Here is a 24550-nt window from a genome sequence, read left to right as displayed (position 1 = left end):
CCAAAATAACTTTTTAAGATTACATTGAAGCATCTTAAATCATTCTGTAGCAACATTAATATTTAGAACGTCAATTTATTAAAATTATTGATCTACCATATAAATATGTAAACAGCACAAATTAAACTTAGCTTTTAAGTTAATAACGTAATTACATTGATTAATTTTTTTACTTAAAATATTAGACAAAAAAAGAATTCTAATTAGTACTTAAAGATCTATTTGAATTGGATTTGAATGTTTGTAATTATGCATTTGTTAAGATAGCAATTTATGTGATATATTTGTTTTCCGGAATTAGGTATTGCTTAGATGCTAACCTAGTCTTGATTTTAATTTAATAGACGTTTATCAGGAATTGAAACACAGCGCGTCTCACGTTAATCTAATAATATTTCCTTTTAAAATAAAAAAGTAAGTACAATAAAATAAAATTCTTTCAGAAGATTTAATTAAGAATTATAGTGTACTCTTTCAGTGTACATATGTTTGTTTTTTTGTCGTGTGAAGATGGTAACTTAATAAAGGTCTTCATAATGTTATCAGCTCTCAAAATTGATTTTTTGTTAAGAAATAAAGTTGAAGTGCTGGAGGAATTGCCGTAGCTGTAATAAAATTTGTAATATTACTTCTACGGAGCTAGAAATAATTTATTAAGTCGCGCCTTGGTCGATTTCTACGAGTCGATTTCTACTAAAAATAGTCTTTCTGTCATCGAGTGGTTTGGTAGGTCGTTTTGTCACGGCACTATGTATTTTCCTGTTATCACACGGCGGCAATTCCAGCCGAGTGCATTTCATCCATTTGTAACGGGCGTCGAGGCGCATTCTCGCTGTCTGATGCTCGGCGGCGCGGGCGGCCCGGCGCGAAACTGGGTTGCACTACTTCGGCTACGAGACTAACGGCCGAGAGCGACAACCCAGGCGGAGAGCGGCGTTTTGCAGAGCTTGTGTGCTCGTGTATATACCTGCGTCCCGGGGGAGAAGGCTGAACGAAGAGGGCCACGGTGGAACTCGGTCATCGTCGGAAGGTGCACGCGCCTATCGGGTGTCGTCGCTGATTAATCGGGTTACCGGGGTTGATGCGGTACATTCGTGCTCACATTTTCAAACCTCCGGTCGGATTATCCGGGATTATCGCGGCGTTATCGCGCACGAAGGTCTTGATGTGGCTATATTCTCTTCACTCATGCTGAAGGCAACTTATGAAAAAAATTCCTGGCACGCCCTTTTACACTTTATGTTACGTCATATCTAATCATCACTGTAATATAAATAGTGACTCTATAACAAGGCATGAGCAATTTTGTCAAAATCCTACGAGAGAGGAAGATACACATAATTTCTCCCTGTAATATACTCTCACTTTAACGTAAACTGTTTCACTTTATATAGGCAATATTTATAGTCGGATCTTATATTTAAGATTGTATTAAAATATCATAAGCCAATCACAGAGCAATATTAGCATCTTGAGATACATTACTTAAAATCTTAAAATAAGAACTGTCTACGAGTATTGGTCTATAAATATTGGACTATATGAATGATTTTAATTAAGATTATAGAATGAAACACACAAGTGTAAGTTTGAATGAGATAATGTATACACAGGAAGAAATTACACGTAGTGAGAAATGATAATGGAATCGACATCGAATCGAAATCATCAAATCGACGTCTAATCGATGTTGATTTGACATCGATTTCATTGTCATTTCTCACTGGGTATATCCTTTTCTCTTTCGTAAAGAAGTACCTTTTGACAAAATCGCTTGTGGCCGAACTGTGATACAAGGTTTTTAGGTAAACAATGCGATTTAAAAACATTAAAAAATATTAAAAAAGCTACACGATTTGCGGATTATCTCCATGTCTTGACAAAACGTTGACATTTAATGATACATCATTAAATGTCAACGTTTTGTGAAGTGTCAGATTGCCCCGATGAAGCCAACTGCAATGTTTATGAAACATGGCATTTATTTTGAAAAAGATATTCTTTAAAATGAAACAATAGGTCTGTTTTTTATTGCTGCACTCTGAACCGGTATATGTGTATTTGTTTCATTTCAACTTATTGCACTGTGCACAGAAAAAAAGACTATTCTTAAATCAACCATAATATACTCATATATAAGCAAAAATATTGTAATCTTGCTTTAAAAATTTTAGTCTTGAATTTGTATTGATATAAGATTTTTAACTGAGAGCAAGTCTTGAATTAAGTGCAAAGTAATATAAAAATTTGTCAAAAAAACAAATTTAATCAAATCAATTGATATCTTTGAAGCAAAATTATAATATTTTTTATATGAGTATATTATGGTTGATTTAAGAATAGTATTTTTTCTGTGTGTGTATTAGTTTAGCAATAAAGTGCAGCAATAAAAAACATACGTAATGTTTAAAAATAAATATAAAAGAATTCTTTCTCAAGAAGAATATATACGTAAATGTTAACATTTTATACAAAAGATTGTTACAAAAGATTGTATCTTATATTTTTTAGAAAGAATGAACATTTTATGTAACGTAAAATATCTTGCTGTATGAAATTATTCTGTATTTCGCCAAAAATATATAAAGACTTTACACAAACTTTTAATGTGAGAATTAACGCAGCTTAAATTTTGCTGACTTTCTTTGGAGCATCCGTCAGCCTTTTATCTGCGTCCGTGAGCTCTTCATAAAGCTCTCTCCATTTTAGTACAATAGACCAAGTTCACTTTTCGTTTTTGGGGCAAGAATGCTGTTCGCGAATCGAGGCTTTTAAGACCATCCATTCTCGCGAGGTTGTAGCAAAGAGGAGCGGCGGCACCTCGTTAACGACCGGAACCCGTTTCATCGAAAAGGGCGTCTTCCTCGTCTTTTCGCAGGAGTACGTGAATCGATACCACGACCAGAAGATGGGCGCCTTGGAGCCACACGTGTTCGCCCTGGCGGAGGCGGCGTACAAGTCCTTGCAGGATACCGTGAGCAACCAGTCCTGTGTGATATCGGGAGAGAGCGGCGCTGGCAAGACCGAAACCACCAAGTTCATCCTACAGTACCTGTGCTCGGTTACCAGCAACGTCGATACGTGGGTGGAACAGCAAATTCTAGAGGCCAACACCATCCTCGAGGCATTTGGTAATTATCCATTAATTACATCCAGGCTCCAAATCGCGCTCGCAATTTCGTGATTATGTATTTTCCGAACATCTCTCTCCTATTTTCTACACAAGTTTGTCAGAAAATATCGGCTAATTGAAATTTTTTGTTTTGGCTCAAATCATTGGAATGAATTTTGCCGTTTAATCAGATTAAATTAATCTAATAGCAAGTCCGATAATGAAATCTCCTCAATCGCTGTAACAAAACTTGAATGATATGATTAGATTGATTATAAAGTAGTTTATAATCCTATATAGTCTGTTCTAGAGTCTAACCCAAAATATAATTAACTTTCTTACTAATTTTATTTAAAAACTATTTTCTTCGATATTTGATAACTTTGTTTGTTAATGTAATATCTTTTGTGAAAAAATTATTTACTTCTTATTTTTTAAAGCTTGTTGATCATATTGATCTATATGATCGATTTTTTTGACCAGGTCAGCACAATTAATGAACTTAGTTAATAATTGTAACATTTCGAAAATAAAAGTTTGAGAAATTGTATTATATAATTTAAAATTATGCAAGATTATGAAAAATATTTGTTACAAACAATTTTTTACAACGTATAATTAAAGAAAATACCCGGGTCTACTAGACTCACGAATAGTGATTATAATTAAATATACGTTAATCTTAAACTTATATTATTAGATTGTAGATATCTGATGCTAAAAATATGTTGTATCATAAAATTGGAGATTTTTTAAATTTGTTTTTTAAATTGGATAATTCTGTCGTCGATATTTCTGATAAAATTGATCTCAAGGTCGAGGAATCTATGTATAAGTCGCAACCCGCGAAAATACGTCAGAATTTAATATTCGGTATAGAACTGATGTTAGATGTCAGAAAAGGAACGATAGGCTAAAAATGAATTGAGTATCTCTAGAAACAACTTATCTTCGTCAGAATTGGATTACGATAATAGACTGTTAAAGAATCGGCGTTTCAACTGAAGCGGAGATAAACGGAGACGATAAAGTGGATCCTAATCGTGCGTTCAGAAGTAAACAAGCGCGATTCATTAATCGTAGTCTAGGTGCGAACAACTCAGATGTTAAATGCAGTGACGAAGGGAAATGAAGTGGGTCACGAGGCAAAAAGATTTTATGAATAAAACACATCAGACAGCGTCGTTCATTCACCTGCATGAGAGAGAGATAATGATTTCTTTTTTAAATCTAGCTTATTCTCATTTATCTTCGTCACAGAATTTCATCCATGCTTTGCATTTAAATGAACTTGGAAAGATCTCGCTCCTCCTATCCTGCATATATTTTTAACAAATATATTTCTTCTTAAAAATGCATTATAAAAGAATTTAAAAAATTGTCTTTAACGCAGTAATATTGTAAAACTTTTAAACTTTTAAACTATTCTTAACCTTAGAATGCTATCGATACGTAAATTTTATGTAGTGAACGAAGTCATTGAGCGCTAATTTATGCCTTCAGTGATCATTAGGAAATTCAATCAACCATACTAAATGCTAGGACGAGAGAAGACAAGCTTTAAAAAATTCTGTCCGTTGTATATCGTTTTATATGCTTCCCGATAATCTGTATAATTATAACAGAAAACGGTGATTTCAATTTTTAAAAGTAGTTTTGTTTTATTTAATTATGTATTATATATCTTTTATTTAAATGTTATGAGGAGACATACATTAATTGGACACACTCTATGTTATTTCAACATTTTGATAGCGTGCTTATTCTTTTTTTTTCTTTTAAGTCAATATTTAGATTATTTGTGTTTATAAAGATCTCGATTATAAATATTTTGTGATTAAAAGTGAGAAATGTATAAAAAACTTGTATTATTACATTATTTAAGAATGACCTATTTTCTAATTTCTTATACAGTTTATGTATCGATAATAATACTGTTTTTCCATCACTCAATCTTGATAGCGTTTTAGAGTTGGTAATAACAAATTTAGTTTTTGAATTTCTCTCAGTGTTCAAATTAGAACGATGAAGTTTAACGAGAGAAATTCTATTCTCGTTAAAACAGGCAACGCGAAAACTGTACGGAACGACAACAGTTCGCGCTTCGGCAAGTTTATGCAAGTGTGTTTCGACAACAAGTGGATGATCAAGGGATGTATCATCCAAGACTACCTGCTGGAGCAGAGTCGTATCACCTTTCAGAGCCCTGGGGAGCGCAATTATCACGTGTTCTACCAACTGGTCGAGGCCGGCACGAGGGACAAGGAATTTGCGGAGCAATATAAACTAAGGCCAGCCAGCCACTACAAATATCTCAATCAGTCCGGCTGCGTGAAGATCGACGGAATTTCCGACTCTAAGAAACTCGATTCTCTCAGGCTCGCCTTTAATGTGCTCCAGGTATTTCTCTGCCGAGGAAGAGAATTTTGCACTCCTATTATTGTCAAATAATTATTATCCGTTTTCGTGCAGATCGCGCCGGAAATGTGCGAAGGCATCTTCCGAGTTCTATCAGCCATCCTGTGGCTCGGAAACTTGAGCTTCGAAGACGTCGACGGCGAGAGATGCGAGTTATCGAAGGAGGACGGGAATATAGTCGACACGGTTGCGCCGCTGTTGGGTCTTCAGGTGGAGGATCTCACCAAGGTGGTGTTGATACGACAGATAAACGTTCGCGGTAATATCACGGAGATTCCACTGAAGGTGCAAGAGGCCAGGGAGAATAGGCACGCGATGGCAAAAGCACTCTACTCTCGCACTTTCGCTTGGCTTATCAACCACATCAACAACTGCACGAACCCAGGTCAGGATATCTCGCGGTTCCTCGGGGTTCTCGATATCTTCGGATTTGAGAATTTTACGCTGAACAGCTTTGAGCAACTCTGCATCAACTACACGAACGAGAAGCTGCACAAGTTTTTCAATCACTACGTCTTTGCGTTGGAGCAGGAACTCGTAAGTTTATTCCAGTGCTCAGAATTTTTATATGATCAAACAATTCGTACGAGAAGTTGCATAAGTTTTTAAAATCTTAAATCATCAGAGCTTAAAGCAGTCTCTAGACGCACAATATATTGTACAATTATTTTGTATAATACTGTTTGTTGATACCTCTTTTAAGCAATTCAAAACCAAGTCTAGAGACTCAATGTAGTCTTCAGGTGATCAATAATATTGTCTAATATTAAATATTTTATATTACTATTTTTTGATAATCTATTTAAAGGACGCTTAAAAGTCTCGAATTATTCAATTGGTTACATCTAATTTTAGGTAAAATAAGACAAATAAAAGTGGCTTTTTTCATTCAAATTTTCCTTAATGCCCTAATTTGAATGATTTGAGAGAGAATTTAATGCTCGAATATTTTTATTTTAAATTTTCTAAATTAAGTTTACTTTAATTTGATCTTTAAAACTTTATTTTATCCTTCACTTTCGTATTTTTTGTTTTGTTGCCAAAAAGTTAATTCACCATAAATAAATATATAAATATCAAATAAATATTTAGTATCACCAAGAAGAGATCCAGTACTCCCACATCACTTTCACTGACAACACCATGTGCCTGGAGTTAATTGAGAAGCCTCCGCGATGTGTTCTTAAGTTACTCACCGAGCAGTGCCATATGCCGAAAGGCTCGGATCTAGCTTATCTGACAAACCTGCACGCTGAATTTGAGAGCCATCCGTGCTACGTGAAGGGAGACGACCGACGGAAATGGGAGAAGGAATTTGGGGTCAAGCATTACGCCGGCTGCGTGACATATACTGTCGAAGGTTTCGTTGACAAGAATCGGGACGTACAGCAGGACGTGTTCTTTGACTTCATGTCCAGGAGTACAAATGAATTTGTACAGGAGATCAGCGTTTATCAGGATCTATTGGGATGTACCGTCGCGCGTGCAACCGGCGGCACAACTACTACGATGTCGCGAGGAACGTCCAAGGGCAAGCCGACCCTCTGCGACTCATTCCGACACCAGTTGCAGGCCCTAGTAGATGTTTTACAGGGGACGACGCCGTGGTACGCGCGCTGTATCAAACCGAACATGGAGAAAATGGCCAATCATTACGATGAAAAGCTCGTTATGGACCAACTCAAGTATCTTGGTATGCTCGATATCATACGCATACGAAAGGAGGGCTTTCCAATACACATGTCGTTCCATGATTTCGTTACGAGATATCGTTGTCTGGATAAAAGCCGATCCTCACTTTCCTCTAACGAGAAAGAGGCGGTCAGATGTCTGATTGGTAAACAAGGTATACCGCAAACTGAATGGCAAATTGGCCGGACAAAGGTGTTTTTACGGAGCTACGTGCACGAGCCTCTGGAGGATTCCAGAAACCAGGTAATAACGAGGAACGCCATTGTGATACAGAAGATTTGGCGAGGATACATCAAACGACGAGGTATGATCTGAGTTTCCTAACTCACGCTATAATTTAAAATATCTGTTGTTTTCAACAATATGATATAAAATATTAAAGGGAAAAATTGTTTGTTTTGAAAAAGCAAATATTATATAATAAGCAAAAAATTTTCTGAAGGTCATATTTTTCAAATTTTAAGACATAAATATAATACAATTTTCAAACAAATAAAAAGTTATTCTTATTTCGAGTAAATTAGAAAGAGAAATATAACATTAAATTTTAACACTTTAAAGAAACTCTATATTATACTTTAATTTATTTGAAATAATTTATACAGTTTTATTTGTTTGGAAATCGTATTATACTTAGAAATATTATTCTCTGTTCCAATAGAATATAAACGTATAAGGGAGGCGACACTGAAGATGCAGCATGCGTATCGCGGTTGGAAGTCACGAATAATGTTCATCAGGAAACGCAGGGCAGCCATAGTGATCCAGAGTCATTTGCGTGGTGTCTTTGCGAGGGAAGTAGCCGCAGCTCTGCGAGAAATGCGACGAGTCGATGAGGAGATGAGAAAGAGGGAACGATTGGAGGAGGAACGAAGGATGATGGAGGATAAGAAGGCGTTGGAAGAGAGCCAAAGGTACGGGAGATGAACTCCGTTTGAATTTCTTAATTCCCATGAACCTTGCTTGCGACGACGGTAATTCTTGTGTAAGATAACTGATAACAATGGAACCGATTAATTATGCGTGCCGATCGATTGTATGCATTAATCGTTTCCGTTTGTATTCCTTTTATAGTGCGCAGTACGATGGTATTGCCGAGATGGAATCTGGGTAAGTCCGACGATGGAAAAGATCGTGTGACGTGTATATGACGGCATGCACTCGTTGCATGCTAAATATTGCGTGTACCTTAAACGCGAGCCTTATCGCTTCTTCGTTTGATATACGCATGGTTTTATACTAAAGACCGATTGTGATATTAAACGCTACATAATAGAAAATCACACGTTTATAATTGATGAGTTGGATAGAAGAACAGCGTAAAGCACGCGACTTTAAAATATAAATATTACACAATGATATAAATTTAAATAAAATATTATAATCTTTGAACATTTTAAAAAAACGTAAAATTATCGTAGTTAGCATATTATAAATATTATAGATTAGCTGTATGTAGCTAAAATTTACTCATGATTTGTGTATCTCTTAGCGAATTCAATCGAATGCACTAATGCATATTAAAATCGTTGTACACTGATTTAATCTGAGTGTAAAAGTAAAATGCAAATATTTCGAATTATAGAACACATATTTTACTTAACATTAAATTGTATCAAAGATTTCATGATTTAACCCGTTTTTATATTTATATTAAACATATCTTTGCGTCAATTTGTGTGTGACGATTTTAATATGAGTGTGCACCGAGTACGTCCAATCGAATTTGCTACCTGATTTTTTCAAGGCATTATTTTATGACTTACTGCATCGAATGCCTCGTTGTAGTCATCGTTACACGATAACGTCACACGAAATTTACTTTGCTCGTAACACCAGCATCTGCACTCCTGGAAAAAACATTAGTCGGCAACGACAATACAATTTTCTTTTTAATTTTGCAGGAAAGTGCAAGAAGAAATCGACGCGCTATCGCAGATGGCCGAGCAAATGAACTCGAAGATAGCTGCCACGGATTTGCAATCGGTGGATCTTGACAATCTGTTTTCCTTCCTATCTGACGTCCAATCAACTAAAAGTAATCAGATTATCGAGGAAATCGGGGAACAGATGGACGAATTGGTGGAGGACCTTGACGTAGAATTAGAAAATGTTATTCAACAAGAGATGGAATTGAATGCCAAGGCCGAGTCGAAGGTCGCTTCTCCCATGAATGGGCAGGAAGTACAGTCTCCGCAGCAGCAACAGCGAATGCCGTGCTCGAATAATTTGAGCAGCAGCAAACTTGGTCAACCGAGTCTTCCGGAACCCACGGAACCACCACCACCGCCACCACCTCCAGCGCCGCCTTTAGCTGTGAATGGCGAGTCATCAGATGACAACGGCGAGCCAATTTACGAGTCAGTGTTGCCGCGAGAAGCGAATGATTCTGGCAGTCCAATTCACAACGGCGGCAGCCCGGGCCAGATGATGAACGGTGAAACTTGCGGATCGCCACCACCACCTCCACCCAGTGGCAAGGTAACCAAAGAAATCGCCGCTAGTCCACCATCCAGGCCGGAGTCCAGAAGTTCCGGCCATCATCATCCGGCTCATCATCATCATCATCATCAAACGATACCCCAGGCGCAACAGAACGGCCACGATCAGCTGCAGCCACAATCGCAGACCGTGCAGCAACTGCCGGTGGAACGTGAACAGCGGCGCAAGACTCGCGTGGAGCGGAAACTGCAAGAGCTTGAAGACAAGAAGGAGCAGGAGAACGAGGTGACCTACCACGACATTGTAGAGTTTGCGCAGAATTATTTTAACAGCCATGAACGTTCGCCGGAGGGTACCATAATGGCTACGTTAACGAGGAAGTCGCGCGGGAAAAGTATCGAGTTCATTCCGAAGTATGAGATGGTCACGTACTACAAAGGATCGAGCATCCCGAACTCGCATATTCATATGTACGATCCCGATAACGTGAATGTTGCGTGTTCCGTGTTCAGGGTACGCCTGCATTAATTATAACACTTACAGAAAACTCAAAGAAAAGAATAATTATTTCTTGTAACTTCAGTAAATTCATCAATAATTTGAAGGCAATGATCTGCGGCAATCTGGCTGTAAAGTTGATAAAACATCTTCGAGATGCAACTGCATTTAACATTATAAAAGAACTGTAGAAAATTCTTTTCTTTCCGTTTAAAGTTTTTTTTGTGTCATAAATGTTATAATTATACATAATCGTGTTATATTATTCTTTTTCGCAGGACTTGTGTAAGTATATTCGCGGTGAAATGAAGTTGGATCAAGAGATAGTCACGATTCAGAGTATCATCGCTTATGGGATCGAGCGGGAAGAGTTAAGAGATGAAATCTTTGTGCAATGTATGCGTCAAGCGACGAATAATCCCAACGTCGAGTGGTCGGAACGCGTGTGGCTACTATTGTGCTTGGCGATCGTTGCCTTCCAACCGAGCAAGCTGCTTTACAAGTATTTTGTCTCCTTCCTGAAAAAGAATCTTGCCCTCGAAGGCAAGCTGAGGCAGTACGTGCAGTGGTGCGTAGATAATTGCAAGAATACCAAGGTATCTTGTAGGCAACATCCACCATCTACGGTGGAAATCGCTGCCATGAGACGATTGGGCACCATAGTATGCAGATTCTTTTTCTTGGACGGAAGAACGAAGGCGATCGATGTGCATCCGATTGACACAGCCGCTGATGCTGTCGCCAAACTAGGAGAAAAGTTGGGTCTTCGGTCGCTAGAAGGTTGGGCCATTTATCAAAGCAGACCGGATGGAGAGGAGCACGTGCGAGCTCACGATTATTTGTATGACGTAATTGCTGCATGGGAAATGTAAGTGTAAACGCAATTATATTCACGTAGAATTATTATACAATAACATCTATAATTGCAGGAAACAATGCAAATTGAATACGGCACAGTCGGCGTTTTCGACACTGCGACGCGGTAACAATACTACTTTAGGCAGCGGCGACAATCGTTTTGTTTTCAAACGAAGGTTATTCCGTAATCCAAGGGAGATCTCGCAGGACCCCGTAGAAGTTAATATGCTATACGCGCAAGCGGTCTACAACGTCGTAAAGGTATGATACTTCATCATAACAAATAGATTACTTCACAATTTAAGCTTTTATTTTTAGAATAAGGTGGTATAATTCTGAACGAAATAAGATTTGTGAATCTCCAATTTCCGAAGTTAAAGTTTGATTTTTTCCTATTTGGTTTCTTTCAGTATCTTTTATATAATAAGAGGGTTACTGAACTTGAACTTCGAAAATTGAATTCAAATTTTATTTCGTTTAGAGAGAGAGAGAGAGAGAGAGAGAGAGAGAGAGAGAGAGAATTGTACCATGTTCAAAATTGTATCATCTTATCCTATATGTATTTTATTCTTCTATTTTTAGTGCGATGATTTTCCGGTGTCCGAGAAAGTGGCATTGCAATTGGCAGGATTGCAAGCACAAGTGTCCCTCGGCGATCCCAAGGATAATGATAGGCTAGATTATTACAGCGAAGTGGATAGCTTCCTGCCCTACAGAATCAGTCGGGCTCGTGGCGACGACGTTTGGGTGCCGATTATAGCGCAAGCACACCGGCAATATGGTGCCGGACGCAAAGAGCTCGCTGCCAAAGTTCTGTATCTATCCTGCGTGATGCAATATCCACTTTATGGCACAACGATGTTCAATGTAACTTATCGCGGATACTGGTCTTATGGTAACCAGTTGATTCTCGGCATCAACTGTGACGGTCTGATGCTAATCAAGCCGGATGATAAATTCGTTCTGTCCGAGTATCGTTATCAGGACGTCGAAAGCATTATGTTAGATCCGAGCGACTCGTTCATCACGCTTTCGCTGTTGCGACATAATCCCGATAGTTCGCACAAGTGTTTCGTTTTCGAGACACCGCAAAAGAACGAGATTGGCAGTCTGATTGTCAGTTACTGTTCAGCATTGGCGGGTTGGATCACAGAGAATGAGGTACCCACGAAGAAACTCAAGTGTATTACTAACGAAGATCGCGTCCGGCTCTATCACAATCTAATCAACTGTCGGCGAACTCTAGTCGACTCGGAAATTCTCAGAAAACCGCAGGATTCCGGTGGTGGTTTTCTTCGGAATACACTTAGAAGATTATCAAAGCATCGAATAGAAAAGCTCAGGCAGGAACATGGAAGTGCCGATCACGGCGAGACTTATAAGGGTTTCCCGTATGCTTACTGGGCATTCAGCAGGCAACAGATACCGCAGAGTCTATCGAAACTGCCTGATCCCGATGAACAAGTGTCTCTAAATATCTTCCAGTTAATTTTGACGTACGCGGGACTTGGGCAAAACGGAGACACAGTGCGTAGGGTCGAGGATGAGCACGTGAATCTTATACAAACCGTAATGGAACGTTGTATACGAAAAGAAAACCTACTGGGCGAATTATACCTCCAGTTGATCAAGCAAACCACTGATCATCCGGATCCCAATAATCGTGTCAATCTACGACACTGGGCATTGCTCTCGCTCGCGTGTTCCGTAATCCTACCACCTCAAAAGACCATACGCAAGTACTTGATAGCACACCTGAAACGATGCGCCAGCGATTACGTTACCGAGGAGGGTAAGTACGCGAGGTTTGCAGAAAAGTGCCTTTACAAGACTCAGGGCACTCGCAGGCGGCAGTGGCCGCCGAGTCGCGAGGAGATTATGTGCACTATCAATCGTCGGCCGATCTATGCCAGATTCCATTTCATGGACGGTCAATATCACGCCGTCGAATTTCATCCATCCGCGACTGCTAGGGACGTCATGGAGATCATAAAGACGAAGATAGGACTTGAGGAGACTGCTATGGGTATGCTCGATATTTTTATTTTTTTATATTATTTTATATCACTATCCTAATTCCTTTTTTCCGATCTCTGAGAATTACAGTATCATGTATTCTAATTAAATTCGGACATATCTTCAATTGCAAAATTTGCAAATATTACAAGTCTATATTTAATTCATTTTAATTTTTTCTAAAGTTGGATTTTGTTTAATTGATTTTTATCATTATTTTTTATTCTTTATCAGGTTATGCGATTTATGAAGTATTGGGACCGACCGAACGATCGCTGATTCCCGAGGAGAAGATAGCTGACGTTATGTCCAAGTGGGAACGATACAGGACGTCGCAGCAGGGTCAACATCAACGCAAGCATGCGCATCACCTTTTCTTGTTTAAGAAACATTTGTTCTTAGATCAATACATGAATTTAGACGATCCTGTCGAAAAGGAGTTATTGTATCACCAAGTGCTACACGATTTGCGAGCCGATCGGTTTCCTATCACCGAAAAAGAAGCTGTAAGTAACCTCGTTGCAGTAACTTCTCTGCGCTTAACTTTCATATTTTCTTAATAATTTAATTTTAAATAGAACTATTTCAAATTTGATTCTTTACACATATAATTTAAAATTCATTAATTGTTACATTTGAAATATATATCAAAATGAAGTTATAAAAAATCGGTAAGTTATAAGATACTATTTGTTTAATTTTTTTTCTTATTTTATATTATTTCGTGAATTTAATTTATTGTAGATTTTATATATATATATAATTGTTGAGTATTTTTCTCTGTATTGCATGACTATTATTTGTATTTCCTTTGTGTTATTATCAGCTCGAAGAGAATTTCACGAGACTAATATCACTTTCAGATGATGCTGTCGGCTTTACAAACGCAGTTGGAATTGGGCGATTGTCAGGAGACCATATCGGAACCGGATTATCGAACAATATCGAGTCACTGCCTATCATCGAGACTGGTGCCGTGCCTGTGTGTGGATGGTGTGCGCCAGCACCATCAATCTCTACGTGGAATGACACCGCCGGAGGCGAAAAAGGCTTTCTTAAATCTGATTCAGTCGTGGCCGTTGCACCGCGCGACAATCTTCGACGTGATGCAATCGTTTACTTCGAATTGGCCTCGCGTCCTCTGGCTGGCCGTTGACCAGCAAGGTCTTCATCTCCTAGAACACCGTTCCAGAAATGCGTTGTGTACTTATGAATATAGCAGCATTTTAAGCTATACACCTGCCGTTAATTGCTTGATGATTATTACTGGTACGGATAAGAAGCAGAGCAAGGTCATCCTTACTACGTCGCAGGTAATGTGATTCAAGCGGTGAACCGTCGTCATTCAGTATGTTTACTCAAACTTTGGAAAAAAATTTATTGAAAATTTTCTAATTTTCTCTAGGCATTTTTATTCACGTCTTCAAGTAAAGTAAAAATATTAGATAAAATAAAACAGAAATTGCTATAAACACGAAGTATCGACATTTAATTAAAAAAGAAAGTTCTTAAATAGTATTTGAGTCACTAAAAATATAGTACTTTGATACTCGTAAAATAAAAAAGCAATATTAAAGAAACAAAATCTTCGATAAAAATTTTTCGATTTTAATACAATTGAGAATTTCTCTATGCAAAAAATAATTCCAGATTTTTTTTCTAGATAGTAAACATTATATAGATTTTTTGATGTAATAGACATATGCAGATGTTATATATATGTAACTAAAGATCCTATATATATATATATTTAATTCAATATTCAACTTCATATTGATTGTTTTATTCTTCAGGCTCATCAGATAGCGAATCTAATCCGTGAGTATATGGAAGTGCTTCAGTCACCGCCGGAAATTCCGAGGCGGGACTCGACAATGGCTCAACAGTTGGCCGCCCAACAGCAACAGCAGCAACAACAGCAACAACAGCATCAGCAACCGCCTACGAGTCTATCGACGTCTGCGGCCGGCGGACGAAAATCTCGGCCCGCTTCGATGTTACATAGAGGTGCTCCGGTAATACAATCGCAAGCTAGTTAGAATGGCTAGGTAATCTCCTCGTTAAATTTAAAAACGAAGTTTCCTTTCAATCTGCTATTTATCGAGTTTTTATTGTTGGTCACCGCACGTTCCATTACCAAGTGCCATAAATTCAAGATTACGCACACTATGCCATGTAGCGGCCAGTGTCTATTTTATAAGAAATATGCATATATACAGTAAATTTTAATTTTCAAATCGCGCTTCGTCCATATCCATCACGATGAGGCGTTCCCTCTATGTAGCTATCTTAGTAACTTACTTCGAGATTAAAACGTAGGACGACGTTTAGTATCAGGTTGTGGCGATAAGACAATTTATATTTAAACGCGTTACACATTTAATGCTAATTGCGGCTATCTGAGCTTCAATATGATCCTCGTATATTAGATCTGAGCGACATAGTGTTTAATAAGAGGCATCATAAAGACGTTCGGAAAAGCCGCATTCAGCAATAAATGCGATATAGATAGGAATACGAATATATGGGACGAAGTCTTAAATTAATTATGCTTTTTTTCGGCCGGGCCTATCGAGGCGACGATGAATCGTCGTGTAAAGACGGCACTAGAGCTTAGAGATACTTATTTCTTCCACTATTTATTGGATTAGCTTAGATCTCGAGAGAAAAACGTCAAAGACTAGACTTAATTAGTCTCCGCGAATTTAGCCGATTTAGGGAGATGAGTGATAAATAACTGCCATTAGAGAAGTTATTAACCGCAGGGAAAGTTGCCGAGGACTTTTCCATTTCTATTGCGACCGTTATCATTGTTGCCTTTTTTACGAGCGACCGCCACGTTTTTTGATAAAGGATTTTTGCAGTATGGAAATATAAACGCGCAAGAGCGAGAGTACGGAAATATATATACGGCGATATTTAATGTTCAAGCAATTATTCCGTATACACCGTTATAATTCCGATCGACAATGTTTTATCCCTCCGGCATATCAGTTAATATCAACTGAAGAGAGTGATTAAGAAACTACGCAATTATCTACGAAGCGACCAAAAAAATGCAATCTTCCGAGCGTGAGTTAACGTTTGACTGATTGTAAGCACATTTACCTGTTAATATTTATATTAATTCCTATATACACAGATTTGGAACACACGACGATACTGTGACCATTTTCGATATTATAGATTCACAATAAAGGAATCTATACCGATTATTTAATGAAGACAATTCAGGTACGAGAAGGAATGTTTTGTTGAAACGTTTGCATTTTAAGAAACCGAATGATTACATCTGAAAAACTTTTCGATTATCACTGTATTTCCTGAAACTCGAAGGTATAACCGCCAGAGGATTATTTTTTAAAAACCGATTTATTGAAATTTGTAATATGTTTAACGATGTGTCTCTTAAAAATTATAACAGACGATTATATGTCGTTAAATGAACTGCAAGTTCAATGATTAAGCCTTTTTTTAAATGTGGTATCAAATATTATATATATTGATTCTTTTTTTTTATAGATGCTGACTCCGAGGTATTAATTTTTAGAAAAAAATAGAAAAATATCACAAAAAACGTGGAATGATATTAGCTGTATGCAGCAGATAAAACTGATCAGTAATAAATGCTCAGTGATTCTTTAATATGATTGGTTCCTACACTTTAATATAATTGGTTCCAACAGATATAAAGAACTAAAAAAAGACAAGAAATAATCATATCAAAGAAATACTGAGCGCTTACTGATCAGTTTTCTTTGTTGGACGCAGCCATTGATTTTAGAATCAGTTGTTTTGAGATTATTGTAATTGATTTTACGAATGTTTAATTCACGGAATAACGTACTTTTTCGCACAGCCTCAACGTACAGATCTCGAACGACAAATTGGTGTACGACGAACGTAAACCGATCTTCATTCTCCATATAATCCTCTCGATATACCGTCACTTTTCTTCATATAAAGTTAATCGTTAAATTAGATAAAAACAGAATAAGTGAGAACGTATCCATTGTGTATCCGCGTGATTGACGCGTCCGCATTTGTCAAGAAAAAGAAATGAAATTGCGTCCAGTCGATATACTTCAGTTAGTCTTTTCAATCTGAGAGACGAAATTCGCTCGTGTAAATATATGAGACACGTTCCATCGTAAACTGATAATAAATTCCGCGCAAATAGCTCCAGTGGTCTCTTGTTAGAATGCAATCGCGTCCCCTGTATTAATATGGGAGGATGGCAATTTTATTAATTTTACGTTTTTGCAGATATGTACTTACGTATATATACATTTAATACATTTAATATATATATTTATACATTTCAAAAATACGAATTGGTAAAAAGGAAATAATGGAATGCATTTTTAGTTTAATATTCGCGTTGGACAAATGATAATTTATTGTATACTTAAGTTATAATTTTAATTAGAATTAATTTTAAAATGTACGAACTCGTGTATAATTAAAGAAATTGAGAACTGTTGGGTTTTATAAAAAAAAAAAAATGCAAATATTTTCGAATATTCTCAGGAACGTCGTAGAGAAGCGCTGTTTTATCGCGACAAAATCGCGATGGAGATGGTTGTTTTGTTACGTTATCGTTTCCACTTGAAAGTTTGGCGGAACCTCGACGTGTGCAGAGACAGACTGTGATCCACTTTGGAAGTCTTTAGTCTTCGAGAGCCGTTTAAACCGAGTGAGACTATGTTTCATGTTATTATACGGTATACATGACGCTTGCGTGTGCGTGGGAAAGCCCGGAGAACGCGAAATTTAAAAGATATCTAAGGGACGTCTGTAAACAATTTATTGCCTTACTTTTTGGTCAAACAGGCAACATAAAAGTCTTGATGGACTCCTAAAGAACGTCTGAAAATTTAAGTTCTAAAAGAAGAAAAGTTTTTAAATTTTTCAGACATCTCTTGAACGTCTCCCTTTGGACTCTTGTCTGAGAAGTTAAATCTCAAAGGACATCTCTTAACATTTCAGACATCCTTTAGATGTTTTGAATGTTTCTCGTTGCGTTTTGTGTTGTGGTGTGTGTATGTGTGTGTATATGAGTGAGAAAGAGGAGGAGGGAAGAAAGAAGCGGAGGGGAGAGAGAGAGAGAGAGAGAGAGAGAGAGAGAGAGAGAGAGAGACAGAGAGTGATTAATTATTATAAGAACGATGCACGCGTGTATGCATGTTATTTAAATGATGGCGCCTGCCATATATGTAGCTTGAAGCGAAATATAAGTTATTGGTTGACAATGTTATATTGATATATATGTATACATATACATATACATATATACATACATATATGTACATGTGTATGGAAACAATGACGCTGTGTGTATATAAATATATAATTATATATAGAGGTATGAGATATTGCGAACGTTGCGCACATAAACGTTTCGAAATGGCCGCAGCGAGTGGAGAACCAACGCGTAACGTCATTGCTGTAAGTGCAAAAGATATTCGCGCCTACGTATTATATAAAAAATATACATACGTATTATATATATATCAATGAATAAATAAATAAATATATATATATATTCTATTATTATTCTTTTACATCAAATAACTAAATAAATAAATAATAAATATATACATAATATAAAAAAATATTTTTTTTCTATTATTTTATATAATATTTATACGTATTATATATATATGTATAAATTTGATATAATATTAAAATATATTAAATTAACTCATATTAAACAATAACTACATCCTGTGAGTTATATAATTGAGACTGGCTGTAATTCTTGTTTAACTAAAGATAGAAAAACAACAGTAAAGGAAAATATTAAATAGTCTATTTTCTTATGATTTAACTTTTTTTTTAATGCCCAATTTCTTCACCTTTAGATAACTTTATCCAAGAGATATCTTCCAGAATATAATGGAGATATCTCCTGGATAAGGTTATCCGCAACTTATCTAGAAGTGAAGAAATCGGGCATAAGTGTAAGAATATACCGGGAAGGTGTTTAGTCATAGAAATTGCTTCAAATGCAAGTTATTTTCTCATGCAAATTAATTTATTCGCAAATTAATACACGAAATTAATGGAGAATGTCGCGTAGGCGATACAGAGAACTGAACGAGCACACGATTATTTCCGCTTTTGCTTTATTAATTGAGACATTTTACACAACAGTCAGACAAATAACAATCAGACAAATATAACAATCAGACAGATATATTCTTTCAGGCAATTGCCCGTGTAATTATATTTGTGCGACACGAGCGACAGTTTAACTCGGATGCCAGTATATATATCATATATTTCTCTTTATCATAACATATATTATATGAATATATACGCATCTTTGTTTTCATCTAATCCTACTTCGTGACCAGCTTCGTGACCACGGTACCGAGGACACCAAATTGAGACAGCAAAGACAGAGGCGCGATCATTTTTGTGCACCCGCGTACATTCTTTTTTTTTTTTCTTTTACATTAAATAATCATCATAGCAATAAACTGTGATAATAAAAATAACAATAACGATAACACTAGCCGACGTGTAATGGAATAGTAACAATGACTATAATAGATTTTAACGACAAATAATCATCTATTTGGATGTTGTCAACCATTAAAATTTCGTAACGTTTTTCTTTTAATTGTAAGCATTAAGAGCCGAAATATGGCAACAACAAAATGTAGTATGCAAATCTCAACATGTTGGATATGCTCTTCCTGTTCGTATCGTTCACTGTGATATTTTCCCCGTCACTCTTGTCCATTTCGTCTTTCAATTTTCATATACCTTCTCTCTATTTCTCATCGAATATGCGTATGCTCGTTTTGTTTATTCAATCACGTCGGAATAGAATGGATTTTCTATGTGAAACGCGACTGTGGGTGTAATTCGTACGTATCTCAATTATATAAAATACATAGTGTATGCCTGTGTTTGTATGAAAATATATATACATATATATATATATTCATACATAACACAGGCATATATATACAATATGAATGTGTATATATGAATATATATATATATGTATATATGTTATATAATTAATTTATATATAATATATATAATAAATATATAATATATTAATATATACCTGATATATATTATATATACACATATATATATATATGTGTACAACATACACGTTTATATATGTACACATACAGACACGCACGGACATACACTACATACTATATTAATTATATTGATATGTTGATATGTAATTACCACCCCCTCACATCTGCTAGGTTCAACTAACCGTCACATCTCTGTCTAATAAAATTTTGTACAGAAGTATGTGTATGCGTGCGTATCGCGCATGCGACGACTCGTTTCGCGTTTATCGACAACCCTTTTTTTTTCATTTTGGCACTTGCAATTAAATTGCTGAGATTCTTTACGTAGAGAGAAGGACGGCATACGCTAAAAGCAAGCGATTTGTCGTTTTTTTTTCTTCAGGTGTAATTACATAGATTTTTAAGAGTTGCGTCTACGGGACGATGAATGGAACAGGAAAAACGCGTGCCACAGGAAAAACAGGTATCTCGTGCACCGGGTCTCTCTAACTTTACCTCATTAAGTCTCTTTCTACATCGGAAAACATCAAAAGCATCAATACACACGACTCAGTCCTCATGTATCTCAGGTTTCTCCCTTTCTTTTTTTTTTGTTCTTCCTCTTGAAACGGAAATATGGCCGTAACGGCCACAAAATTGTGCCGTAAATTACTTATAGCCATTTCACTGAGGTTCACAAAATAATAAAACATACAAAAATAATTTTACGATACGTGGATTGTTGATCCTTCGATCGCCAGTCCGAAACGTTACGTAAATTGAATATGCAATTTATCTTGTGTATTTTGGTGTGTACATGCTCTGTGTGTGTGTGTATGTGTGACCGCATATTCTCTCCGATTTGTATCTGTGTTTGTGAAAGTATGCTATATAAGAATGTTGCTAAAATTTCTCGTGAAATTGTAACGAATTGTTACGATGTCACGCGAAACTTCATCGATAGGAATGCTTCACATCGGAGGAAATGCGTCGACTTTGAGCACCAGATAATTAAAATTCATAAACTCTCTAACGTTAATATTTTCTACAGTTGACAAAATATAAATACAAGAAATAAATAATGCTCGTTTGTAACGCTTGCTAATATATTACCTAACGGCGCAGGTGCAGAACGGACCTTTGTATTGGCAAAGGGACTTGCATAAATAGAATTATGAATTGCGAGTGGTAACTTTTCCCTCGTCAAAAAAGAATTGCAAAATTATCACGTTTACGTCTATGGATAACACACACGCGTGTTGCAAATCCCCTTTCTTTTACCTCTGGAAAAAAATCATTTACTGATTAATTAAAAGTTAACAACGGGTCTCCGAGAACGGACGGCCGATTTTGCACGCGCGCTTTTACTCTATCACAATTGCAAAGAGAAGTCGTGGAAGGGAACCGTTCTTCGTACACGAATACAGACAAACGTGGATTCTCAGAGACTCTTCCGACGATTCCACGATCTGCGCGAAGAAGCAGATAGATAATTTACCCGCTTTCTATTTCCCCCTTTTTGATTTTTTATTCCCTTTCTAACGATTAGTTTTATGCGTCTGTCTGTAAGCACGATTCGTCATTTAGAGGCCCTGCACTATCGAGCGATGCACCACCGAATATAACAACACTGTACAAAACTAATGCTATTTAAAAGTTACGCAAAATAGATCACACGAGTATCCGAAATAATGTGCTTGGAGTACGCCAACAAAGCGTAATTCTTGCGCGAAATCCTCGATCGTTTTACTCGACGTTGCAGCGATGTGTTGTACTTCATTATCGTGCTTTACTAGATTCTCAGTTATACAACCATTACGATAGGTTACATCATTATTAATATTACAAAAGATTTACCAAAAGATTTTTAAGGCTCGGCTCTCTTGAGGCGCCAGATGGTATTTGCGTGACGTTAGAGGCGAGAAATGACATGCACTGAATTAATTGTTACGTACAACTTCATTTTTTAGGATTATAAAATTATGTTTTTAAGGGAAAACTAAAAATAAAGCTGCACATAGTAATTAATTTATTATACATATTATTTTCGCCTCTGACTACGTCATACAACTAATAATGCATCTCGAGAGAGTTGAACCTTAATTACTTTGTAATAAATTATATAAAAATAAAATGTGGTGTTATTTTTTAACTAAACATAACACATCTAAATTCAGAAATTAGTCGTATTCTGTAAAATTATTCATTGAGCGTTAAACGAATATAATTTTGTAGAATACGATTAATTTCTAAATTTAGATATGTTATGTTGTCTAATTAAGGAACAATGATACATGATTCATTTTTATATTATTAATTACAAATGTATAATTAAAGCTTGGGTTTCTCTCCTGACCAGTCGCCGTGGCCATATTAGATCGTGACGTTATAAACGAGAAATGACGCGCTGAAATTTCTTGCTATTTATAAATAAAGAGAATTTGAGTAAAACAAAACGAAATATTTAAAACATTTTTAAAAATAGGCCTTATCGCCTCCCCTGAGGCAGTAAAATAGTCATAAAAAGCACGCGAAGTGCGTATTTATCAGCGTATATTCAATGCGCATGCGTAACCTATTCTCAATTCACGTGCCTTTTACGATTATTTACCGACTTTTTACCATCAGGGAAGAGTAAGGATAGCCTCGGTCCATTTTTACAAGTGTTTTAAAGTGATCTCATTATTTTGTTTTACTTAAATTCTTTTTATTATATTTACAAATGACAAGAAACTTCAACGTATAATTTTTCTCTTATAACATCACGATCCTATATGTCGTGGTGATTATATAATCAGAAACCTTAACATTGTCAATCTTGTAATTATTGACATCACTAGCAAATCTCAGCGAAGTTATAGTATAACGTACACGATGGTTTTATATCTGAGTATCCAATAAAGTATAAAAAAATAAATGTTCACGTATACGGTCGGCCGAAGTGTCGCGTTTCTGGGTTTTCGACGGATTGGCGCAAATAGTGCCGATTAAGTCTTCTAAAGACAATGACTTTAATAACGATTCATACGATGTAATTTACATCCATATACTCAGAGATACATTCGGAGGGGAGGAGAGGGCGTTACACAATCCTAAAACAAAGCGATTCGCGGTATCCTACGCAAGAATTTTGTTAATAATGTAAAGCCGTTTAATGATAACGACAAATAACGTCACATATATCTTGTATTTCGCTATATATAATTAACGATAAAATTAGTGATGGTACATGGAAGTGTGAACTGGTCGAATTGAGCGAGGCACTGACAAAAAGAATGATACGTGGATTATAGTTGTAACACCACGATCGTTATATTTTCACGTACGACAATTTTTTTCAGTATCTCTCCCGAATTCAGCTGATCACATTTCTATATTTTCGATTATCGTGGACGGTTATTTCCTTTGTTTCTCTCACTCCGTTCCTCCTCTTTTTCTCTTCTTGTCCTTTCTTTCCATTCCGTCTGTTATCAGAGGAAATCGTAGAATATATTAAGAAAGACAATTTTATCGCAAGGTACATTCATGTGCTTAAGCTATGTAATACATAGACACAAAATCAGATCTTTTTTGTTAACTACAATAAATCTAATTCTAATTGTAGATCGAAAATGCAAAATTATGTAAGTGCCAAAAAAGATAACTTCTAAGGAATTGAGACATTTCACATATAATTTAGAAATTATTATATAATCCAATAACATAATTATAAAATTGTTATATATATAATTATTATAATTATATATAAATGGAGACAATGATTTCTGTGAGAATAATAATACAATAAATATAACATAAAATACATCCATATATTCCGAAATAAAAACTTTATCCCTTTTTTTTTTACAAAAAATAAAAGTACGGAATTATGAGAAATAGGAAGAAAATTGGTATTTACATTGTGCTTGACATTTTCGATTTACAAACATTCGACGATATCGTGTGCGTGCGCGCGCGCGCGCATGTGTGTGTATGTGTGTGCGTGTGTGTGAATGTTTTTGTGTATGCGTATGGCAACATAATAATTTAATTTTCTTTATATCAAATAACAAATATAAAGAATAGGTAAAATAAATGCCACGAAGAGGCGTTTGTTCGTTTTTGTCACAGGCAAAGTTGCAGTCCGTGCGTCTTGAAACTTTCGAACGCCGTTTGCCAGTCATATTTGTAAACGATCGCTCTTGTCCCTGTGTGCGAGTCGGCGAGTCTTTTTAACAACTTCTGTTATTATAAAGTACACGGCACTGCACTGACGACGATAAGAGTGATCGCTTAACGTTTATCAAAACGAAACTGATGCCGATTATTTATTGATATTCTCTCGAAACACTTTCTTTTTCTATTTAGATTGATTTTATCCAACACCGTGTGTCACACACAGGCATAAGACGATATACAGAGTTCCACATTGCACGCGTTCTTCTTAATTTTTCAGACCCAGAATTAAAATCCAAAATTTATTCGGGTT

At 36.3% G+C, this 24550-nt stretch overlaps 1 protein-coding gene across 1 annotated transcript in view; it reads left to right on the top strand.

Annotated features, from left to right (window-relative positions):
* Myo81F (unconventional myosin 81F) overlaps window positions 1–16441 on the top strand; it is a 41650-nt gene extending 25209 nt beyond the window's left edge. The window contains exons 4-16 of the mRNA XM_018519912.1: window positions 2879–3131; window positions 5178–5512; window positions 5585–6067; window positions 6623–7526; window positions 7884–8136; window positions 8297–8332; window positions 9127–10177; window positions 10441–11030; window positions 11092–11281; window positions 11603–13046; window positions 13271–13542; window positions 13900–14349; window positions 14830–16441. Coding sequence (XP_018375414.1) covers window positions 2879–3131; window positions 5178–5512; window positions 5585–6067; window positions 6623–7526; window positions 7884–8136; window positions 8297–8332; window positions 9127–10177; window positions 10441–11030; window positions 11092–11281; window positions 11603–13046; window positions 13271–13542; window positions 13900–14349; window positions 14830–15075 — 6507 coding nt within the window. The 3' untranslated portion in view covers window positions 15076–16441. The remainder of the gene's footprint in view (window positions 1–2878; window positions 3132–5177; window positions 5513–5584; window positions 6068–6622; window positions 7527–7883; window positions 8137–8296; window positions 8333–9126; window positions 10178–10440; window positions 11031–11091; window positions 11282–11602; window positions 13047–13270; window positions 13543–13899; window positions 14350–14829) is intronic.
* Window positions 16442–24550: the final 8109 nt, after the last annotated feature.

Source organism: Trachymyrmex cornetzi, unplaced genomic scaffold (assembly GCF_001594075.2).
Source record: "Trachymyrmex cornetzi isolate Tcor2-1 unplaced genomic scaffold, Tcor1.1 scaffold85, whole genome shotgun sequence".
Taxonomy (NCBI): Eukaryota; Metazoa; Arthropoda; class Insecta; order Hymenoptera; family Formicidae; genus Trachymyrmex; species Trachymyrmex cornetzi.
This window is presented reverse-complemented; position numbering and strand designations above follow the sequence as displayed.